This window comes from Phyllostomus discolor, chromosome 12 (genome assembly GCF_004126475.2).
Source record: "Phyllostomus discolor isolate MPI-MPIP mPhyDis1 chromosome 12, mPhyDis1.pri.v3, whole genome shotgun sequence".
Taxonomy (NCBI): Eukaryota; Metazoa; Chordata; class Mammalia; order Chiroptera; family Phyllostomidae; genus Phyllostomus; species Phyllostomus discolor.
This window is the reverse complement of record NC_040914.2, coordinates 43,644,963-43,668,467: the sequence shown is the minus strand read 5'-3', so window position 1 is coordinate 43,668,467 and position 23,505 is coordinate 43,644,963. Positions and strand designations below refer to the sequence as shown.

The 23,505-nt window shown below is 57.4% G+C and overlaps 1 protein-coding gene across 1 annotated transcript; it reads left to right on the top strand.

Annotated features, from left to right (window-relative positions):
- Positions 1 to 298: 298 nt before the first annotated feature.
- BNC1 (basonuclin 1) lies at positions 299 to 23,117 on the top strand. The gene is made up of 5 exons (XM_036013172.1): positions 299 to 392; positions 14,389 to 14,488; positions 15,508 to 15,743; positions 17,667 to 19,537; positions 21,564 to 23,117. Exons 1-5 carry the CDS (start codon positions 384 to 386, stop codon positions 22,249 to 22,251), a joined length of 2,904 nt encoding a protein of 967 aa, XP_035869065.1. The 5' UTR covers positions 299 to 383; the 3' UTR covers positions 22,252 to 23,117.
- The last annotated feature ends 388 nt before the right edge of the window (positions 23,118 to 23,505 follow it).

Genomic DNA, 23,505 nt, shown 5'->3' with positions numbered 1-23,505 from the left:
CGAACTTCAGAGCGTCTGGCCTCCCGGGGAGGCAGACGCGGACACGTCTGTGTCTCCCAACAAGTGCCTTCAAGCCCGGCGGGGCAGACACCTCCGCGCCGGCCGCCGGCGAGGTCTCCACGGGCTCAGGGCGTCCGCGGGCGGCCCCGGAGGGCGGCGGGCTTCCCGGGCGGGGGACTGGCGGCCGGCGGAGGGGGAGGGGCGGGGAGGGGACAGCGCAGGAGGAGGCCCCCACCCGGGCGCAGGGGGCGGGCGTGCGGGGAGCCGCCCACTTCGCCGCGTCGCCCCGACGGCCGGAGTTTAGATGCGGCGGCGCCCGCCGAGCCGGGGCGGACGCGGGCCGGGGACACGCGCGGGGAGCCGGGCTCCGCGGCGGCCGCAGGATGGCTGAGGTAAGGGGGGCGCTCTGCGCGCGCGGAGCGGCCGGGACGACGCTCCGACCGGTCCCGTCCGCACGGTGGGGGGGGCGCCCTGGCCGCCTCCCAGGCCACCTGCGCGGCGGCGCCGGCCGAGGGGGTCCCCGCGGCCGCGGGACAGCGTCGCGCACCGGGAGTGCGGCCCGGGCGGCGCGCGGCGGCTGCGTCCGAGCGTGCCCGCCTCCCGTCCCGCCGCTTTCGCCCCGGGACCCGCTCAGCCAGCGGCTCGCGTGGGCAGCGGCCGCTTCTACCCGGGTTTGCTTTCTGCGGAGAGTGCGGCGCGCGGCGGCCGTCGGCCCCTGCGGGAACCGCGGGGACTGCCTGGGGGCAGTGAGCGGGCCCCGGGCCGCGGGCGGGGACGCATCTTTTGTGCGAAACCGCGGAGCCAGGTGCCGGCGGGCGGGGCGGGGGCGTCCGAGCGGCGCTGACGGCGCACGACCCGCGTGCCGTGTCGCAAACGGCGCGGCGCACGGCGTCGCCGGGGACGGAGACCCCGACGCCGCGGGGGACGGGAGGGGGGCGCAGAAAAGCCGGACGCGCGTCTCCTGCAGCTTCGCGACGGGACACCTGCAGTGACCGAGGGGGCTGGGCGGTGCCTGGAAGCGCGGGGACCGCCGGCGCCGGGTCCCCAGGTCGACTCCCCTCCGGAGCGCCGCGTCGGTTCCCCGTGGCCGGCGGGCCCGGCCGCGCGCGCGGGCGGTCGGGCGGGCGGGCGGAGGGAGCCGCTGCCCGTCCCTGCGGCCCCCCGGCTTTGCCCCGAGAGGCTCTGGATTTGTCAGCCAGATGTGACAAGATCGCGGCGAGGCGAGAGGGAAGGAGGAGATCTGATATTAATCAGCGCATAGCTCCGAGCCAAACTTTCTCAAACGCGGTGTACGAACATGTTCTTCTCATTTAAGGCATCTCTTTGTGGCGGTGCGGCTGCCACCGGCCCGACTTTGACAGTTCAATGGAATGCCAGCGAGCAGCCTTAATTGTGGGAGTGAGATTGTGTGTGTGCTGGGGGGGCCGGGGGCGGAGGGGGGAGGATCAGACACTCCAAGGTTCCGTAATGTCCCCTGGTTTTATGGCCGCGCTCGCCGCGCTCCTCTGAAGACAAGGCCTTTAACGCGGGCCAGACGCCCGGTCGCAGCCAGGCCTCTGCTGTTAACACTTAAGGGGCCCGAAAGAGGCCCCGCTGGTGTCCTGGGAATCCCTGTCAGAGGGTGTGAGTGTGTATGTGTGTGTGCGCGCGCGTGTGCACGGGTGTGTGAGGGGGAAACATGTGTTCCTACAGCTCTGGGTCCACGGAGCACATCTAGCAACAATTTTTTTTTTAAAATATGGATTTCTTCTCATCAAAGCGACCGAGATTTTGGCTTAACCGTAAGTGAATTGGAAAACGGCCTTTAACAAGTCTTTTTTTTTTTTTCCTTGGGGGTCCTTTCATGCCTTGGTTATTGTCTTAAACCGCCGATGGATTCTGTGGGATCTTTTCATGGGGTGTCTTGGGCTCTTCCTTTGCAGGCACCTCCCGTCGTACCTGTTAACATTTTGGTGCAGTGATAAATAGACTGGCTTCTCCAGGGTCTGTTCCCATTTCGGTTTGCTGGGTGTTCTTAAAACACCGTTGCAGTGGCATAGGTCACAATGAAATTTTCGCACAGGATGTAAAAGAAAATGACTTCCGATGTTATGCCTTGTCTGGGATTCAGTTTGTGTGTTCAGTAACGGTGGGGAGGTGGCCACCGCGTCTGTGAGGGTGCATTTTGATAAATAATTTCAGCCTTTTTGGCGTACCTAAGAGGAGGAGAGTGTGAGTCATCGTCTGATTTCTCTTCCAGTGAGTTTGCCAACTTTCATTTCACCCAGAAGAGGGTGACGGCTCGTTCAGCCCCTCTCTCGGTTGGACATGGGCCGGTGGGAGAGGTGCGTGCCGGGAAGAGGTGGAGGAGTCTTCCCGGCGCCCAAGTGCTGCTCGTGCTTTGGGAGCTCATGATGGTGTTCAGACACCTGCGGGATTTAACGTGGAATGCCCTCTGGACCTGCAGGAATGCCCTTTGGACCTGCAGTTTCTCCCCGGTGGAGAAGGGTTTGGCCACACGCTCTCCCTTCAGTGGGAGAGAAAGCGGTTGCTTTGGAGTGTGTGTTTGGCCACTGCCAGATACTAGGACGTGAAAAAAAAAAATGATCTGTTTGCTCCGGTTAGGATTCACGTAAGGAATATTAACCGACATGGAGTAATTGCCATGAAGGCGTCAGGCTGGCCTGGAGGGCTCTTTTTATTTGTGGTTTTTATTGGACGTGGCTCCCGTGCCGTGGTTCATCCCGCACCCCAGGCCCAGGCCCGCATCCCGGGCATCAGCGTGGAAAGAAGGGCGATCCCACCTATTGGGTGAGAAAAGCCATACAGATTCTCCCGTGGGATGAACAATCAGTGTCCCTTAAGCACACACTTACCGTGTACGAATGTGCGGGGAGAACTCTACATGGGAAAACAATTTAGAAGTTCAGTCTGCCGGTGAAATTAAACGGCAGCGTAGGGGGTGAGGGGCCCAAGTGTCTTGTAGCTTTGGCGCGCGGTGTTTCGGAGTTATTTTGACAGTGGCCGTTAAAGAGGTGCCCCGGAGGTTCCACGAGGTAAATTACTTGCAGGAGGAGCGTGTTGTACCCCGGGGTGAGTTTTCACCTCTGCAGATGTGACTGAGAGGGCGTAGCTTTTCTCAGAAACAGCCGTGCCGGAGAAGAATTAGACGTGCCCCAAAGGGGAGCGCTCAGGGCTGAGCCACCCTCGCCTTTAGGTGTGTAAGGTCAGTGTGTAAGGGGGAGGGGGTCACTGCATTTTTTTTAAGTTACCTTATCCCAAGTATGCTGCTACAGGTTTTTAATTTTACTTCCTGGAGATATTCTGTTTTTCGTGGTTTATCTAGGAGATGGTAAAGATAAACGGGGTTTTCTCTACAAGAACAGGCATCTGGAAAGCTTTTTGGTTTCTGCCCCTGCAACTCCGTTTCCACCTGAAAACCTTATTTCCTCTTATCTTGTCATTCTTTGAAGCCCTTTTTTTCCTAATTCTGGAAATTCCCAGATTCCCAGCGTGGCCCCCGCCCCCCCCCATCTCCACGCAGACAGACGCCTGTTTTGCGTACCAAGACCGGGTTGGAGGGGCAGTCGGGTGTCTCGTGGTAAGTGAAGCATTGAAAAGGGCGGACCTGCCTCACCGGGATCCAATTTGCCGCCTCCTCCAAGGTCCCCGGGTGGGAGGCAAACAGGCGATCGCTGCTGCTGCCGTCCACACATGGGCTCGTTACGACCCTGCCTGATGAGTCACGGGAGGCCTCTGCCTCGGGGGACGACCCTCTCCCTCAGCTCACGTGAGGGACAAGAGAGACGGGGAAATAAAACAGGGAGGCCGGGTCCGGGTGGCCTCGGCCAGGGGAGAGAGTTGTCTCAGGGCAGCTCTCCTTCCGGCAGCTAAACTTGTTTTTTCCTCGGAGTGGTGTGAGTTCGTCTCCTCTCGCAGGTAATTTCTGTGGTGGGTCCACGGCCCTCTTAACAACCCTGCAAATTATTCTCCGGCTCTACACCGGCTTCTGGAAGCGTTGGCCTTGTTCTGCGGCCCTCCGATGGTTTCTTGCATTGCTCCTCACGGAGGCAGCATTTTTATGCTGGCCACACTCATGTTTCACGAGACACCAGGCTGAGTTTTAAGACAGGGATCAGAATGGCGGAATTAACGGTCTGATTTTTTTCCTTTTTGAAAATCTAGGGTGGCGTTTGTTTTGGGGTTTTTTTTACATTGTGTTTTTAAAATCTAGTTCTCATTATATCCCTAAAAGAAATGTTTGCGAAAGAGTCCTTAGACATGTTCACGATTTCATCATTATTTTGCATCAGTGGCGACAGTAAAGGTGCATTGCTTGGGTCGCCGGCCACCTTACTTAAAATTATCCCGAGGTGTAAATGTCTTCTTTTGTTTCTTTGTTTCTATTTTTGTTCCCCGTCAACCCGTGCAGCTGTTGCGTTCAGAAACTCCCTCCATGTGCACCTAGCGTCCTTCTGGTTTCTTGTCATCACGTGTTTCTGAAGATTACCACTGACACCCCCCCCCCAACGAAGGTTATAAAGAAAAATAATATATTTGTGTCGCTTATATTTCTCTATAGTTTTGTTGTTGTTTTAAACAAACACTTGGTTTGGTTTCTAAGATAACATTTGCATCTTTTTCTACTTCTTGTATTTTTTTTTGGTTTTAGGACTCATGACTTTAAGGGGAAAGGCCCAGCTGTTCAGTTGCTTTGGCGCACCGCGCAGACTTTGATTTATAGAGATCAAAGGACGGGTGTTTTCCCCGTCACCTTCTTTGAACTGCGCAGCGAGAGAGCGCTGTGCGCGCGCGTCTCCCCGCAGGTGGACTCGGCCGGCGTCTGGCCCCTGGGCGCCCGCCCTTCCTCCGCCGGACCCTGCTTCCCGGGGCCGGGGGCTGGTCTGTGTGTTCATCCCCGTGCCTGCAGAGAGAACCCAGAACCTGCCAGTTCCCTCTCCACGACACGTTCAGGTTGCAACGCTGCCTGCCCGGGGTCCGAGGCTCCCCAATCCAGCCTTTCAACCGCGCTCAGGGCCTGCGGTGTCTCCCCACGCTGTTCAGAATGCTGCCGGCGTCGTGGACCCCGCAGGGAGGCTGCTGGCTGCCCCCCGGGATGCCCCAGCCCCACCCCCTGCCCCACCCTGTGTAGTCCGGCTCTCGCTGCCCACGACCGGTCCGCGCCCTGGGGCCCAGCCCCCCGGGCTCGACACACAGGTGCAGGGGCCGCCTTCTCTAGGCCCAGGTCTGGGTGGTCCCCGCACACGGGGCGCGCATGCGCCTGCCGCCTGCCGCAGGGAGCCTCCGCGGCCTCTCTATGGAGCACCGTGTCCTGCCTCCAGTTTGCTGCCCCACGCCAAAAAAAGAAAATGTTGGTCCGATGGGGAAGGCTGATATAACTGATTTTTCTTCCACGTGTTACTACAGAGCGCTCCATGCAAAATGAGACTAGTTTCACGTACCTTCGCAACGTGTGTGCTTGGGAGTTGGGCAGTGGTCTGCTCTGGGCCGACCCCATTTCACCTGCACCCCTGACCCATTCCTTCCCTGACCGTTGCCAGCACCGGCGCCTGTCGGAGCCAGTCCTGGACATGGCGTGTTTTCATTCATAAATAGGAGTCGCTCTAAAAGGGAAGTCTTTCAAAAAAAAGGCAAAAGCAATATACCATACAACACCTAGAAACATGAACAACTCTTCCGTGACGTTAAATGTCAGTATTCACGTTGCCACTTCGCTGGTTCAAGTCCAGCTCCAAAGAAGGTCTCTTCATCTTTAGGTTGACACTTCAGTTTTCTTTCCTTGCGGTTTATCTGTTGAAAAGTCGGGTGGCTCGTCCTGTGGCAGGCTCCCCAGCCTGCACGTGGCCGCGTGGTGGTGGTGGTGGTGGTGGTGGTGGTGTGAACGCTCCTCCGCCCCCTGTACTTCCTGTGAGCTGGAGTTGACCAGGCGGCTTCATCTAATGCAGGCGTGAGCTTCTGGGGGGCAAGAACGCCCCGTGTGTTATAGTGTGTGTCCTTCCATCCAGAGGCCAGCGGCCTGGTTGTCCTCTCTTTAATGAGGAGGTCAGGGTACACTGACATTCCAGTTCTTCACCTGGAAAACGTACGTAAAGAGAATTTGGGGAATGACCCACTGGCTCCCTGGCATCTCTCAGGGTGGCCGATGAGTTTCGCATTTGTTTTCAGCATCTTCGAAATTGCTAGATTTCAGTAACTGTGCGTGGCTCACAGCAATGATTGGTGGGTCATGTTGTCTGTCCAGCTGCTGACCAGTCGGGCTGTGTGACTCTTCTTCCCCCCGGGCCCCCCTGGAGCAGACACTGGGAGTGCCTCCCCTCTGGGTCCCCACCAGGCTCCTCACAATCCCCAGTTAGTTCATGGTAGATGCCTTATCCACAAGCAGGCGACAGCCAGAAAAAGCCGGTTTGTTAAATAAGTTGGTATCGTTTTTGCTAAGCTACTCTAAGGAGATGGGCGCCTGCAGCAGGCAGGCTGCCGCGCACGGAGGGGCCTCACAGTGTCCTCCCCTCCTCGTCCCCGGGGTCCCCACACATCTGGCAGACGGTGCTCCTGTTCGCAGGTTCCTCATTGTACCTCTGTGGGTTTCCATGTGTAAGGAAAATGACACCTTAAAAAATAAAACCTGAGAGAAGTTAGAGGAAAAGGAAAGGAAGGAAGGGAGGGAGTAAAAAAAAAAAATCTGGTTCTAGAAAGATACGTTGTGTGAAGACCATGTTGCGTGTGAGGGGCAGAGGGGCAGAGCAGCCACGAGAGCAGTCGGGTGGAGACCTCCCACCCTGGAGTGATGCGGGTTCCTGAGCCAGAGAGGCCGGCTCTGCAGCCAGAGAGAGAGCGGGCAGGGTGGTTCACTGTCGGCGAGGAGAGACCAAGCCCTCTCCCCGCAAGCTGAGGTGGTCCGGCAGCGTTGGGAGATCCCTTGCATTATACATCGGCAGTTTCTTTTCCCCAACACTCAAAACATATTAACAGCAATTGTCTATATTTAGTAGTTAAAAATACAACTTGGGGAAACCTGGAGCATTTTTATTGTAAAGCTGGGTGACGTTTTAAAAAGTAATCTGTGACTTAGTGAGCTGGTCCTTGGATTTCAAGTTGGGAAATTATGATTCTTACCTGGGAGTACCTGGCGCAGCCTTAGAATCTCAGACTTAAGAGAGGACCACACACTAAGTGTGGCCTTAGTAATCTATACCAGTTAGCCATTTTTCATGTGGTTTTTGGGTGGCCCCCTCCACGCTCCACAAGAAGATCAGTATGTACCTTAGGAACTGCATTTGGCTGCTAGTGGAAGATTCTCCTACATAAGACACCATCCTGTCTGCTCAGCAGTTCTTGGTATATTACGTCAAGGTTGCCTCATGGTTGCAAAATGGCCTCTGAAGTCCAGCCATCACATTCTTGTTCCAGGAAGGAGGAAGGGCTAAGAAGTCCCTCAGCTGAGCCACCTCCCATTTACAAGGAGCTTTCTGTCAAGTTCCACCTAACAACTTCTACCTCTATGCCACTAGCCAGTACTTAAGTTACCTAGCCACTAAAGGAGATATGGAAATTAAGATTCTTTTACCAAGGCAGATTGGGCAAAAGGATCCTGGGTGGGCATCTATAATTAGTAAGCATGGCACAGCTCTCTTGTGGATCCATAAATTATTCTCTTAAATAATACCAGCGAAAGGCAGCCCGGGTCATCAGGCCGAGGGTCGGCCGCCAGGTGTTGGTTTTGAGTTTCCGTTCTGTTGCCTCTTTTGGGAATGATTCATCGCGGAGCAACTTGCACGGAGGTTTTTGTCGTCAGTGTTTTCGGTAGCTCTGTCTGTGCAGAGGCAGACCCCCCGAGCCCGGAGGAGCTGAGAACCTGCTCGCTGTAGGTCTGGCAGTAACGGCAGGCATGCTGTGCTAATTGGCCTTTTCAGCTCTCCGCCGGCGTTTTCTCATTAAGGTGTCTAATGAGCCGCGGAGGGGGGCAAGAGCGGCTCTCCGGCCCATTTTATAGTCTGAGGCTCCGAGTCCTGGCGCTAACGCTTACTCGGCAGGAAGTGAGACGTGAGTTGCCTGAGGCTTGTCGCAGGTTTTACCGCCTCCCCGTGAAGCACGCTCTGGGCTGGAGGGGAAGGACCTCGGGCTCCCCAGGCAGCCCCACACCCAGAGGTGTCCTTTTAATCCACAAGCAAACAGCTAGTAATTGTATACCCTTTTCCGAGGCTCATTGTCAGACGGGGAATAAACTCCGTGTTCCTCGGCTTGCCCCCACCCTCCTAGGCAGAGTGGTCTCTGTCCCCTCCCTGAGTGACCCCCATTTCCTACCGTTCACCTTCCCTAGTCCGCTCCAGCTCCTCGGGCCCCTTTTTGGTGATGAGAAAGCTCCTGCCTGTTCGGTGCCTCAGGGCCTTTGCACTCGCTGTGCCCGCGACCTAAAACGTTCGCTCCGTCTCCAGTTCCTCAGTGCCGCCTCGCCATCCTCTGGGGCTCCGCTTCAATGTCACCTCCTGCAAAGCCTTTGACGGTGACCCTCTCATGGGGCCCTTACGCCTGCCTCAGTCCCGCCATGCCAGCCAGTACAATTGCTAGCAGAGGTTTCTGCTTAGTTCTTTCACGGCATTTAACCTCCTTCCGAAAGGGTGTGGTTCAATTACTTGTTTATGTTCTCCCTCCTCTAGAATATAAGCTCCCTGAAGGCAGAAACCCCACCGGTCCCGTTCAGCGCGTGAACCCTCAGTGTTTAGGATGTCTGGCTTAGGACAGCTCAGTGAATATGTGGATGATAATGCCTGACTCTCAGAGTGGCTGTAGGGACTGAACAAACCCATAAATGGAAGTGCGGTTAGCACCGAAGACTGGTATTTCAGAATCTGCTCCCAGTGTCCAGATTTGAGGCCACCCTGGTGGGCTGTCAGTTCCTCAGTTTCCTTGTCTGTGAAATGGGAATAGTAACTCCTACCTCCAGAGTGCGTGTAGGAAAGGGGGTCAGCCACGGGCTCTGTTTACTGCCGTGCTGCACGCATAGCACACGCTCGGTAAAGCTCACCGACCGCATGACCTTGACCTCGGGCACAGCGCACATCTTCCGCACATCTGCATTTCCTGGGGACAGTCCCCTCCTCTGACAGCCACGTAGGGAGGACTAAACAAGATCACTTTAACACGAATGCCACCGTGTGGGTGGACAGATGCCGGAAGGGCCACTGGTCTCGCCATGGGACTCAGAACTGTCCAGTGGAACCATCCCGATGGCAGAGTGTTCTCCTCTGCACCGCCCAGGAGAGCAGCCACCGGCCACGCGTGGCCGCTGCGCACTCGAAATGCGGCTAGCGCGACCCAAGGACTGAACTTTTACATTTTATTTGATTTTCATTATTTTTAATTTAAATAGCCCATGTGAGTAAAGGGCCACTGTACTGGACAGGGCAGGTGAAGTAGCCGGAACCTGCAGAGCAGCCGGGCTGGCACGCACTTGGGTCCTGCGCCTCAGCCGGACCGAAGACGATCCCCCTTGAAGGGGCCCGTGCCAGGAATCCGGAGACCCCAAAGGTCTTCTGTGCTTTTTCTTCTCCTCTCTCCCATCTAGTCCCCCAAGAACACCTCCCTGAGTCTATCTTCCATGATAGGAATATATTTGCATGAGCCGAAGATGACAGCAGCTTGGAAGTGGACAGTTCTTATTCTCAGGCTCAATAACGCACGTCCAGCTGTGGGTGTCTGTGTGTCTGCCCCGCTGTGTGTCTGGAGTTCGAGGCAGCGTCTCCCCAAGCTGCAGGTAGCTCCGAGGTGTCCAGGTGTGGAAATAGGACCCTCCGGCCCAGCTCAACACCAAGTGATAACTCCCCATCGCGAGATTGCAAATAACTGGATCACCCATCGCACACTGGGGGCGTCAGGGACGCCTGGATGCACCAGTGAGCAAAGGGCAGTTACCAAAAGAGCAAACCAGAATTTTGAGTGTTGATTTGTAGCACCGCAGAGTGACTAAGAACAACTCAGGCCCTGGCTGGTGGGGCTCAGTGGATTGAGCACTGGCCTGAGAGCCAGAGGGTCACTGGTTAGATTCCCAGGCAGGGCACATGCCTGGGTTGCGGGCCAGGTCCCCAGTAGGGGGCGTGTGAGAGGCAACCACACACTGATGTTTCTCTCCCTTTCTTTCTCCCTCCCTTCCCTTCTCTAAAATAAATAAAGGCTTTTTAAAAATTCTGAAATAGTCTGATTAAAATGAGTGCGCAAAAGGCCATAACCGTGTGCTGATGGGTCCGGCATGTTGTGAACACCTGCTTTGTGTTTCTGGGGAAGGGAACACCTACCAGGAGTCCAAAGGGAGAGACGTAGGTTTTAAGAGTTCTCCACTGTGATTCACATGAGTACTTTCTGTCCTGTAAGGACAGCTTTTATCATTTGACTTCATTTCAGAAGTTTTCATCTGTCTTGAGATAACGGTGCTATAATTTGACTGCGTTGTAGAATCCTGAGGTGGGCGGGACAACGCAAGGGCCTTGTATTAGAAGTTCTCCAAGACGGCATAATCAGCTTTTTCAGTTCATAAATAATTCCCCTGAGATTTAGTTCAACAGATGCCTAACGGGCTTTATTCAGCCTTAGTCAAATAGGTTCATCTAGAACCATGCGAATGGTTCTTCTAAAGCAGCGTGCATGCATTGGAATTGTACCTTAAATTACTTAAAATTCTGTCGCCAAACCAGAAACTGCTAGAACTAAATAATCAGGTGCGGTCGGCGGGTTTCAACTCCAGGTGGTTTTGCTGCCCGGGGCACATGGCCGTGTCTGAAGACTTTTTTGGTTTTCGCACCTGGGGGAGGGAAGTGTTATTGTGGCATCTGGTGAATAGAAGCTGGAGAGGCTATGAGACCTCCTACGATGCCCAGGACAGCCCCCCAGTCGCCACCAAGAACTATCCGACTCAAAATGATTATAAGGCTGAAGTTGAGAACCTTGGAGTTAGGTATCAAGAGATGCGGCAGAAATGAGTTTCATCCAAGGCTGTAAGATGCACCGGGAACAGCTCCCCACACCCTTCTGCCGCTCGGGGCCCTGAGCACTCACCCAGCAAGTCCTGGGCTCAGCGTGAATCCAAGGAGGATCACCTTCTTTTTAAAGAGGGAGTGGCATTTTCGGGGACATCATCCAAAATAAGAACTTTTCTCATTTTTAAAATTTTGTTTTAAGCCCTGGCTGGTGAGGCTCAGTGGATTGAGCACCAGCCTGTGAACCAGAAGGTCACGGGTTTGATTCCCAGTCAGGGTACATGGCTGGGTTGCAGGCCAGGTCCCCAGTAGGGGGCGTGTGAGAGGCAACCACACACTGATGTTTTTCCCCCCTCTCTTTCTCCTTCCCTTCCCCTCCCTCTAAAAATAAATAAATAAAAATCTTTTTAAAAGTATTGTTTAAAACAGTCATAGAGCATAGGTAATGAAATATTTCAGAGAGCTCACGCTGAGTGTGCTGGTAGCTATTGAGAATTCAGATGAGTTCCTCTGGGAGCCAATATTCCGAGTTGCAGAGAAGTTTGAGAAGCTGGAGAGCGTATCAGGTGTGCCACCGACTAATAACCGTGCCCCTGACATGGTTTGTTTTCACAATAATACAAATTAAATTATTACTCATTTTTATCCTTTAACTTCCACTTTACCATAACTATGTAATTATGCATATAGGTGTATAGATAGGTGTGTTCCTGTATTAAACACATTCGTAAAATGTATGTTGTATAAGTAGAAACTATAACCACAAGGTAAAAAAAAAAGAAAATTCTGGCATTCCACCAGCGTTTCTCAACCTTTTTCTCATTTCTCCCCACACCCCCACGTCTCAGGAGGCCTAGTGGTGCTTCCCCCAGTGGAACTTTATGACACCATACACTGATGTATGTGTACCTGTGTTTTATACATAAAAAGAGGGGTCATTTTCACCCCATAATGAAACGCACGCCCCTGGGGTGGCACCGCCCCCTGTGGGGAAGCGTGCGTCATTACGAGGAAGACGGCGTCGGGATTATCTGGAGTCCTTCGTACCGTCTCGTAAGACTGGCCGAGAGGAAAAGCTTTCCTCCCGTGTTTCCCGGGGATTCGGACACACTGCTGCCCCCTGCCACACGCCTCCCTGATGAACGGCCCTGTTCCGTCACCTGAATGTCCCTTGTCCAGACGGTCGCTCAGGTCAGGCCCATTGCCATCCGAAAAGAGTGGTGGATGACAGTTAAATCATGCGGATTTTAAGCAGTGTGTAAGCGAGGGCACCGAGTGGTTTTCGTGACTTTTTAGATTCGCAGAGAAATAGCATGCGTGGGCAGAGACCCCCATGCGTCACGCCCTGCACAGCCATCGCCCTCCAGCAGGGGGCGCATTCGTTACCAGGACGAGCCCGCACGGACTCCTGGGAGCCACCTGGAGTCTGTTGTGTGGTTACGTTAGAGGTCGCGCTCGGTGTTCGTGCATCCCGCGGGCGTGACAAATGTAGAGTGACACGGAGCCATTGCTGTGGCATCCTGGGGAGTGTATCCCCTGCCACAAAGTCACCTGCAGTCCACCTGCTCGGGAAGTGGCGGTGCAGATGTGGGGAGACGGGAACCTCACAGGTCGCTGGTGGGCGTGCAAGACGGTGCAGCCCCCGCGGGACACACAGTGTGGCGGTTTTCTCAGACAGCGACACGTGGAGTAACTGCACGACCCTGCAGCGCCACTCCTGAGAATATACCCAACGGCAGTGAAGGCACGTGAACACCGTAAACTTGGACCAGGGTTCCTTTGGGGGCGATGAAAATTGCGTTGTGGTGATGCACCGCTCTGCGAATATGCTAGGAATCGTTCCGCCGTACACCCGAAGGGGGTGAATTGTAGATGTGCATGATATCTCCATGTAAAGCTGTTGGTTTGAAGATGAAAACCAACAACAAAAAAGAAGACCTCTCTCCCCTCACCACCGCATCAGCAGTCCCTCCCCACTGCCCGCAACCCCCCGGGGAACCGCTGCTCGGCTTTCGGAATCTACAGATTGACCCATTCCTGACGTTTCATGGGAATGCAGTCACAGGACCTCCGGCTTTCCATACTACTGTCGTTTGTTGTGTACGTCTTTCCGCAGCCAGACGTTTTCAAGATTCATGCACGCGACAGCATGTACCAGGACCTCATTCTTTCTCGCTGCCTCGTCATGTTCCGCCGTGCGGCTGCACCATGCTCTTTGTTCATCTGTGTATCAGTCGAAGGGCATTGGGGTTGTTTCCCCTTCGGGGGACAGGTTTGTGCGTGGGCAGACGTTTTCCATCGTCCTGGGCACATCCCGAGGAGTGGAATGGCCGGATCGTACGGTGACTCGGCCGGACGGCTTTCCAAACCGCACCGTTTACAGTCCCACCAGCAACCGACACGTCAGTGAAAGCTTGTGCGAGACCCCCTTCCAGTGAGTTTCCTGCGTCCTAGGCCAGATCCTCCCCGTCCTGTCCCCACACAAGGCCACACAGTGCCTTCACTGGCGGAAGGAGGTTTAAACCGGTAATCGTGGGGCTTTTTCATCCCCCCTGCAACACACACACTCCCCGGGTTCAAGGCTCTCTTGGGTCATACGGATTCCACCAGCAGCCCTCCCCGAGAGCCCCCACCCCCGCCAGAGCTCTGTAAGAGCTTCTTCTCTTTAATAATAGATCACATTCTCCAGGCCTCCATCCCCGTTTGAGGAATTCATCGTAAAAATATCCGTGAAGATTTGTTGCTAACACGAGACTTTTGTTGGCACGGACATCACTCTTTTTTTTTTTTTAATTTCTGCCGTATGTCAGCACACCCCACACCCACACACCACACACCGCACGTTCCCGTGCAGCCGGGCGCCCCCACGCAGGGCCGGCGCAGCCCGTGTCTGTCTCCGCCAGGCACACGGTCCCGTGAGACGGGGAGTCGGGGGCCGCCCTCAGGGGCCTCTGGTCCGCTCTGCTCTCCAGCTTCCGCCGCATCTTGATGGGCAGCAGAGTCCGAGTGTGGACACCCTCCATCCCGATCGGTTCCCTCTCACTTGTTCCAGGGCCGCCCCTGTGTGCGCTTCAGCCTTGCCGCCGCTGCGGTCAGTGCAGGGATTTGGTGAAAACGGGAGTCCTCACTCTCCTTAATAACAGTGAGCAAGGCGTTTATTTCCAGTCCGTCACCTTATAAAACGTTCTGGCGTTTCCAGCCTGCTCTCCCATGCAGAAGAGTAGCTGTGACGTGCCCTCCGTGTCCAGGGCCTGGGCCAGCGGCTCCGCTTTCCGGGGGTCCGGGGAGCATGTCTGGGCCCGGCACGGAGTGGGCACGCATTGCTCAATGAGCGCTGCTGAATGGAGGTTTTGTTCTGTAAATGCAGTGTGTGTCCCACACACCACTAACAGGCTACGCATACCTGTGTTCTCTCTGGCAGGCTATTGGCTGTACTCTGAACTGCAGTTGCCAAAGTTTCAAGCCGGGGAAAATAAACCACCGACAGTGTGAGCAGTGCAGACATGGCTGGGTGGCCCACGGTAACTATTTCCCCCCCCACTTCTCTTGGCTGGTGGTGCTCCCCTCTCAATAACTGACAGTTTTTCAGGAACGGATGCCATGCCCGAGAATGACAGCGAACATTTGTAAGTTGCTGCTGCGTGCCAGGTAACCGGCTACCAGTTTTAATAGATGTGTTATCGCAGTGCATCTGAACAGCTCCTCACGGGGAGTGTTTTGTTAGCCCCGTTCTGGCGGCGCCCAGCACCGTGACTCCGTGATGACGGAATGTCCCGTGGGGGCCGGGGCAGCAGCTCGAGCCCAGACACCATGCGGAGTGCCCAGTTCCCTTTGAATTTCATGTAAACAATTGATGACGTTTGAGCCTGAGTATCGCTCACATCGTTGGTGTTTGTGTCTGAGGCTTACATTCAGGTGTAGCCAAGCATGCTGGGTTTTTATTGGTGGACCCTGACCCTGACCCTGACCCCACGCTGGCCCCATGTGGCCACCAAGGGATGGAAGTACCACTAGCATGAGTGCAGAGTTGAACTTCTCATTTTCTTAAGTGGCAATGAATGTAAATCTAAGCTGAAGTAGCCACGTACGGCCGATATCTGCTGCATCAGGGGGCATCGACGGTGGTGGTCCAATTTGCCAAGCCGGATGCCTTCAGGGTGCCAGACTGGGCTGAACCTGGGCCCGCTGGGCCCCCGCATCCGGGGTCTTCACCTGCTGCTTCCTGATTTCCCCATCTTCTTGGTCAGGAACCTGCCACTGTTGTTTTTACCCCGTGTGTCTGTACTCCCCCTGCTTGTGGCCATTTTACACCTCAGGGGTGCCACAGGAAAGGGAAAAAAAAAACAAGAGTCTTGGGCCAGTCCACTTTGTAAGGTCCTGTGACAGCTGTCAGGATAACTAGTCATTGGAGCAGCCGTGTTCTGTCCGTCGGAACGGACCACCGAGAGTTAGCACCAGCCTCCTTCTGGCACTGTGCTTCTCCTGCGAGGAGGGTCTTTTTTTTAAAAAAAGACGTTGTTTCTTCCACTCGGTTTTTCAGCCCTAAGCAAGCTGAGGATCCCCCCCGTGTACCCGACGAGCCAGGTGGAGATCGTCCAGTCCAGCGTGGTGTTCGACATCAGCAGCCTCATGCTCTACGGCACCCAGGCCATCCCCGTCCGCCTGAAAATCCTGCTGGACCGGCTCTTCAGCGTGCTGACGCAGGACGAGGTCCTGCGGATCCTGCACGCCCTGGACTGGACGCTGCAGGACTACGTCCGCGGCTACGTGCTGCAGGTAGGGGGCGCCCTCCCCCTCGAACGCCTTCCCGCACCCCCTGGCCGTGCAACGGGCGTAACCTGCTCACCGACTGGTGGGGTCACCCTGCCCTCTGATGCTGTCTCTGACAGCGGAAGCCCGCCCTCGGGTTCTGGGAGGACTCCCGGGCTCTCCTCGAGGTTTCTGTGAAGGTCGGGGTGTGGGAGCAGCACCTCACGCCCCCTACGTGGGCTTCACTGAGCAGCTCTTCCCCAGCGCACCGCTCGCCCCGCCCCGGGGGCTGCCTGTGTCTCTCCGATTCTCTGCAGACTGCACCCAGGGACCCAGACGCCTCCGGCTCTGCCCGAGTTCGCCGAGGGTTTGAGGGTGGGAAAGGGATCGTTCCCTGCAGAGCCACAAGCGAGCAACCGCAGTTTCCGCTCCCTAACGCCGCCTGCCGCCCCTCCGCTGACTGTCCTTCCTAGAACCCGTGGCCTCGCGGCATTTCCGAGTGCGCGCCCTTGTGCCTCTCTCTCCCTCCTCTTCTCCCCGGCCTCCGCGCGCTCTGCCCCGGCCCCGCCGTGCGGGAGAGGCGGCAGCTCTCCCCTCTCCACGCTGCCGCAGGGGGGCGCTCCGGTCTCTCTGTCGCGGGCTAGGTCACCGAGGTGTTTTCGCGGGCAAAGGACTTATTTCCCGATGTGAGTGACATCATGCCTCTGACATACGAACCAGGCGGGGCATTTTTTTCTTGCCGCTGCACTAGACCGTGTCAGCCGACTTAGTTAAAAATTTCAGCGAAACGGGGTGTGAATGCATTTCCAAGATTAACGCACACGCCAGGTTTTCTCCGATGGGCCGTACCACGGGAATGCACACGCACCACCGTGTACGGCCCTGGACCCATAAGGAATCGTATGAAGTAGGTAGATGATCTCCATTTTTCAGCTGAAAAAGTCAGAGTGCTTCTCAGTCTTGCTGAGGTCCCCCAACGACGCCCCCGTGGCAGACCGGAATTCGAACCCGCGCCTGAGTCTAAAAGCCACGCTCTTCCTCTGGAAACAGGGTTGGTCACCTCGAGCGCGGGACCCCCAGCGGGCTACAAACCACCTTTCATGCAGAGCAGCCTTACGGCCTTACATTATGACATCGATCAATATTTAATGATCCTAATAATCTTGCTTTCTAGCGTTGGGATTAAAAATATGGAATCAATTACCTTGAACCTCCAGCGCATGAAAAATTTATGATGTTACATTCCTCCTCCTCGTCTTCAGAACCCTTACGTGCACCGTGAAAAATCTCAGTAGGCCATCAAATACATGTTCTGTGATAAAATATTTATCATAGTTTTGGGAAAAGTTAGGCCTCGCTAGAGTTGGAGAGGTCTCCAGCACGCCCGTGTAATTACAGCTCCGCGTTGCAAGCCCGGCCGCGGATCGATACAGGCTCATTTGTTTCCCGGTGCTAGTGGCTCGGGAAGACCATTCACACGCAGCGAATAAATCCTGGAGCCATATCGAGGTCTGACGGCTCCACCTAGAGTCCGTAGGCAAAGAAGGGACTCTTTTCAGAAGATACGCATTTTAATTTCCGGGGGAGAGGTGAGTGGGGGAGATGATCGAGCTCACGCGGGATGACCCGCTGGTTTGAAAGATGATGGAAACACTCCCCAAAGTTCCCTGAGGCGCGAGTGACATGCATTTCACGTCTCCCTTCTGGACCGCCGCTTACGTTTCTGAGATCTGTTTTCTGCACCAAGTTTCTGGCCTTGGAGGGGGCCATGGGGTTGGGGGGCTGAGCTGAATGGGCCCCATGCTCATCCAGAGGGGGTGTCTTCTTCGAACCTGCGCAGAGGTGCCCCGGGGTGCCAGTGGGGGCCGGGGGTGGGGGGGCTGACCATGGGGCCCTCTCTTAGAGAAGAGGGTGCAGCATGGGGAACTGATCATGCGTGTTTGGGTTTAGGACGCGTCGGGGAAGGTGCTGGATCACTGGAGCATCATGACCGGCGAGGAGGAGGTGGCCACCCTGCAGCAGTTCCTGCGTTTCGGGGAGACCAAGTCCATCGTGGAGCTCATGGCGGTGCAGGAGAAGGAGGAGCCATCGGCGGCTCTCGTCCCGCCCCCCGCCGCCAACGTGGACATCAGGGCGTTCCTCGAGAGCTGCGGCCACAGGGGCTCCGGGGATAAGGGCGGCCCCGGCGGCGGCGTGCACCCCTTCGAGAGCCTCATCAACAACATGACGTTCATGCTGCCCTTCCAGTTCTTCAACCCAGTGCCGCCCACGCTACTGGGGTCCCTGCCGGAACAGTACGTGCTGGAGCCGCCGGGTCAGGACCCGGGTCAGGACCCCAGGCCGGAGGTCCACGGAGCCTTCCCCGAGGGCGGCTTCCTGGCTTCCAGCTCCGCCCCACCCTTCCAGGTGGAGAAGGAGCCGTGTCTGAGCTGTCCCGAGGCCGTCTCCAGCAGGGAGGACAGCGCCCATGCGAGCGACTCTGGCTCCTACCACGCGGTCCCCAAGCTGGAACGGCCGCCGCTGTCCCCCGAGGCCAAAGGGAAGCCCGAGCGGAACAGCCTGGGCGCCAAGAAGGGCCGGGTGTTCTGCACGGCCTGCGAGAAGACCTTCTACGACAAGGGCACGCTCAAGATCCACTACAACGCCGTGCACCTGAAGATCAAGCACAAGTGCACCATCGAGGGCTGCAACATGGTGTTCAGCTCCCTGCGGAGCCGGAACCGCCACAGTGCCAACCCTAACCCCCGGCTGCACATGCCCATGAACCGGAACAACAGGGACAAGGACCTGAGGGGCAGCCTGAGCCTGGCCACCTCAGAGAGCTGCAAGCGCGCCGGGTTCTCGGCCATGACGTCTCCGGGCTGCAGGCCGCTCCCCGGCTGCCCCGGTTCAGGCGAGGACGCCAGGAGCCCAGCAGGTGCCTTCCCGGGCGTCGGGCAGAACGGCGTACTCTTTCCCAACCTGAAGACGGTCCAGCCGGTGCTTCCCTTCTACCGCAGTCCGGCCACTCCGGCAGAGCTGGCCAACACGCCCGGGCTGCTGCCCTCTCTCCCCCTGCTGTCTTCCTCCATCTCCGAACAGCTGGCTTCCAGCGAAGCGCCGTTCGACGCCCTGCCCAAGAAGAAATCCCGCAAGTCCAGCATGCCCATCAAAATAGAGAAGGAGGCCGTGGAGATCGCTGGGGAGAGGAGGCACGCTCTCAGCTCGGACGAGGACACGCCCCTGCAGGTGGTCAGCGAGGATGAGCCGGAGGCCTGCAGCCCTCGGTCGGACAGGGCGCTGGGGGAGCGGCACGCACCGTGCGGACGCTCCGGGAAGCCCCTCCCCGACGGGCAGAGGGGCTGCCGCCTCCCATCGGTGATCGAGCCCAGGGGAGCCATCAGCAGGACCCCTGAGCGGGCTGCACAGGACTCGGAGAGGGAGACGGAGCAGAAGCCGGAGCTGCCCACGGTGCCCAGGGAGGCGGAGGACAGTGGCCGGGACCTCCACCTCCCCCCCGGGATGGAGCCCTGTGTCTCCTTCCCAGACTTCATCAGCCTGCAGCAGCGTCTGCTGGCCGGCGGGCTCCTCGGCGCCCTGTCCACCCGGGGGGCGGCCTTCCCTGGCTTCGAGGACACTAAGGCACTGGAGCCCCCGGGCCCGCACGCGTCGGCGGCGAGGCAGAAGGAGGAGGGCCGCCACCAGTGCGATGTCTGCCAGAAGACCTTCAAGAACGCCTGCGGCGTGAAGATGCACCACAAGAACATGCACGGCAAGGAGACACACGCATGCACGGTGGAGGGCTGCTCGGCCACCTTCCCCTCCCGCAGGAGCAGGGACAGGTAAGGCGACCGGGCGTCCGGAGGGGGTGGCGCTTCCTCACCCCGAGGGCCATGGGATTGTGTTTCTGAGCCCTGCCCGCCCCCACTGCCTGGGGGGTGGGCTGCATGGGGCCGAGAGCTTGCATTCCTAAGTGCCCCCGGAGCTACACTGTGGCTGGGCCCGGCACACGCTCTGAGAGCCCAGCGTCCCATACCCAGCGCCACCCTCCTGGGGGTTCCGTCCCAAAATCCGCACCCATTTGGCCGCAAGACGTGACCTGAGATGGTGCAAGGCTCTTTGTCATCATTTTTAAAACCACCGTCTGGGTGGTTTTTTTCTTTTTTTTTTTAATCTATTCGAGGCAGAAATATGCATGGATTTATCGTGGGGGCTTTCACACGGTATCACAGTCCATGCATCACCCTGCTTCTCCTGGCGCCTGAGAGATTCTGAATTCGGAGACACGCTGGGCCCCAAGGGTGTGGCGTAAGGGGCCGTGAGATCGTGCTCACGTTGGAGGAAGAAGGGAGGTGTTTTTAACACAGTCCCTGCAGCTCTCGGTTTGGATGGGACATTCCAGAGCGGAGCGTGGGGCCCAGCGCTTGGCTCTGTCGCTGCTGGGACCTTTCTGCACACGGTTCCAGGGAGTGTGTCTTTTTTTTTTTTCCCCTTTCTTTTTGTAAATCACTCGTATGCACTGGAACCTGTATGTCAACCTGGTGTCTGGTTTTCTGCTGACACATTCCTGCCCCTTCTACCCAGAACGCTGACATAATCACAGGTCAGAGCTGCAGTTAAGGCGAAGTGGGTGATCTGGGAGCGTGATTCTGATGACGTCCAGAAAAAAGAATGCGTGAGGGGAGAGAAGTCGAATAGAAACTTTGAAATAGGATTACACTCCCCCCATCTCCCGCCTCCCGCCTCTCCTCCTAGGTCCTCGGCGATTTAGAAGAGAAAGTTCAGTCCCTGTTCATTTTGGGGAGGCTGTTTCTCCCCATGTGACCTGGGCATGCATACTGAGCCATTGGGAGTCATCCTCTTGTCCGCTGGGAGACGGCGGCCCTGGGTAGGCGCTATGTTTGCTGGTCAGGGCAGCGGGGTCACGCAGCAAGGCCCGCGTGGATTGACAAGTTGCCTCCAAATGATACCGTGCGAGTCTACGGCGTGTGTCATTATGGGCGCGCATCGCTGCCCTGCAGGGTAATCACCGGGTGGGAGGCTGGTGAGTGGCTCCCAGTGCTGCCCGTGCAGAACCCCTGTCTGGAATCCCGGGAAACGTGGCGAACGGGGACTGAGCTCAGAGTGTGCACTTACTCTCCCTTCCCCCAACCCACACTGCTCTCACTGCTGTTCCCAGCCAGTCTGATGCCCATACCCATGGACCTTCTGGGGCGATGCGCGTGCAAATGCCCCAGCTCCCGATGCGAGCCACGGAAGACATTTTCAGTTTTCTAGTAGCCTCCCAAGATGAAGTAGAAAGAGACAGGTGAAGTAAGTGTTAATAACGCTCTTTCAGTCTATCCAAAATACTAACCTTTCAACATATGATTGCGGCCACAAGCCGTCTCTCAGGCGCTCCGTAGCCACATAGGATTGGCTGCCGATCGCACAGTGCGGCTCTAGAAGGTAGTACCTCCTGATTTCACTGACATGAAGTCCTCTGTTCAGTTCCTTACTGTTGGTGAGCAGGTATGTCCCCGGGACACCCCCCCCCCCACTAGTTCCAGGGTCCCAGTGCAGTTGGCCTCGTTGAAATCTTCTAGCCGTTCTCGTTAGATGAGGCCCGGGAAGTTGCGTGTCCATCAGACAGAGGACACCCTCCCGGTGTCCAGACCGCCGACTTCCCTGGGAAAGCTCATTCCTGGCGAGAACAGCAGTGAGCCAGTGGCCGAGGAACACGCAGCCTGGTGCCCCGTGGCCCTTCCCAGCGCGTCACACGGGCCACACGTTTCCTCTGGTGTCGGCCTCGCGTCTCTGCTCCGAATGACGACTCTCTATCTGCCACCGCAGCCCGACCCGCGGCTAACCATCTTTTCCCTCTTGCAGGCACAGCTCGAACCTGAGCCTCCACCAGAAAGTCCTGGCCCCAGACCCCGCGGAGAGTGGCGAGGAGCACTTCCGGGCCACATACCTCCTCAAAGACACGGCCAAGGACGCCTACCAGGACGTGGCCTTCGCACCGCAGGCCGCCCAGACATCCGTCATCTTCAAGGGCACCAGCCGGATGGGCAGCCTGGTCTACCCGATGGCCCCCGGGCGCGGCGCCGGCCTGGAGAGCTACAGCTCGGGGCCGCCCGGTGAGGGCACCGTCCTGGACTTGAGCACGACCTCGAGCATGAGGTCAGAGAGCAGCAGCCACTCCTCGTGGGACTCGGACGGGGCCAGCGAGGAGGGTGCGGTGCTCATGGAGGACAGCGACGGGACCTGCGACGGCTCGAGCCTCGTCCCTGGCGGGGATGACGAGTACCCCATCTGTGTCCTGATGGACAGGGCCGACCAGGGCCTGGCCAGCCTGCCCCCCGGGCTGCCCATCACCTGCCACCTCTGCCAAAAGACGTACAGCAACCGAGGGACCTTCAGGGCACACTACAAAACCGTGCACCTCCGCCAGCTGCACAAGTGCAAGGTCCCGGGCTGCAACACCATGTTCTCGTCCGTGCGCAGCCGGAACCGGCACAGCCAGAACCCCAACCTGCACAGGAGCCTGGCGTCCTCCCCCGGTGCCCTGCAGTGACACGGGTGGGGGCGCCCCAGTCGGGGTTCGGGGCAGGGACAGGCAGCCCACGGGTCACGTTGCTAGCTTTGTTTAATGCCCTGTGGGCCGAGCCGGGCCACAGGCGTTTGAGGGGATGCTCTGGTCTTCCCCCGCAGGGCAGGCACGAGACAAGCCCTGTGGGACGCTGACCCGCGGGTGGGGCGGCCTCTCCGACTGTGTTTCTTAACCCAAAGGAGTTTTTCAGTGACACAATAAGAACTTGCAGAAATGCAGTATATCCTCTGGGCCTGGGGGCCGGGCCTGCTGGTCCATAGAGGGCCCCCGGCCCTGGGGGCTGTCTCACTTGGCATGAGGCTTGCAGGAGGAAGGTCCGCTGAGTGTCCTGGGTGGGGGGGAGCAGGCGGCCGCCCAGGGGGAGGAGCCAGCCCCAAGAACCCCTCGTGTTGTTCCTGCTTGAACGACTCTGAAACGCAGACTCAGTCTGGGGGCGTGGCCATTGGAGACTGTCCCCCCTGTGGGGTGCAAAGTTGCTTCCCCCGCCGGCCTGAAGGTCTCATGCGGTGCACCAGGGGGGGCTCAGAGGAAGCAGGATGCAGGCTCCCGGCCCCACAGACAAGCAAGCGTTGCTGAGCGTGTGCTCGCTCGCCCTGGGCCTCGTAGGCCAGAAGCCGGCGGGGGAAGACCGTGCACTTAGGAAGAGTGGTTTTCGATTTAATTTAAAATAACGTTGATGCTATTTAATTTGTGTTCATAGTGTGAGAATTTGGGGTGAGGGCAGACGGGTCACCGGGTGACCTTCTGGGCCTTGCTCACAAGCAGCACGAGTGACAGCCTATAACTAAAACTGCTGCCCGTGTGGCCTCTGGGGGAGTTCAGAGTCCGTCTCCCCCACCCCCGGGGGGGGGCAGCGGGGGGGACCAACACGGGCATGACTGTGGAGGGGCCCGTCCGTGCGTATCCGGCCCACACATGGAGACGGTGGCGCGGTTCTGAGGGCTGCCGTCCACCCTCAGTACCGCTGGGCCCCTCGGCCTCCACCCTTTGTAACAGTGGGAGATGGGGGTGCACGCCGGGTGTACCCGGGGGAAAGGAAACGAGGGTGTTCCTGCCACGCTCTGTGTCTCAGTATGTAACTTATTCTGAAATACGTTCCACGTCCCCGCACACATCTGCGGTGGTGGATGGGGGGCCCGCCCCGTCCTGCGGGGCACAGCCGTCCCCTGAAATGCGGTGCTCACAGAGCTCCATGCTGGGGAGGGAGAAATCGATTGC

What these genes read in the sequence shown, in the direction of transcription:
- BNC1 (XM_036013172.1), top strand. An exon ending in ACATGGCTGGGTGGCCCACG is followed by an intron (nt 14,489 to 15,507) that starts GTAACTATTTCC and finishes TCGGTTTTTCAG; the next exon opens with CCCTAAGCAAGCTGAGGATC. An exon ending in TCCGCGGCTACGTGCTGCAG is followed by an intron (nt 15,744 to 17,666) that starts GTAGGGGGCGCC and finishes GTTTGGGTTTAG; the next exon opens with GACGCGTCGGGGAAGGTGCT.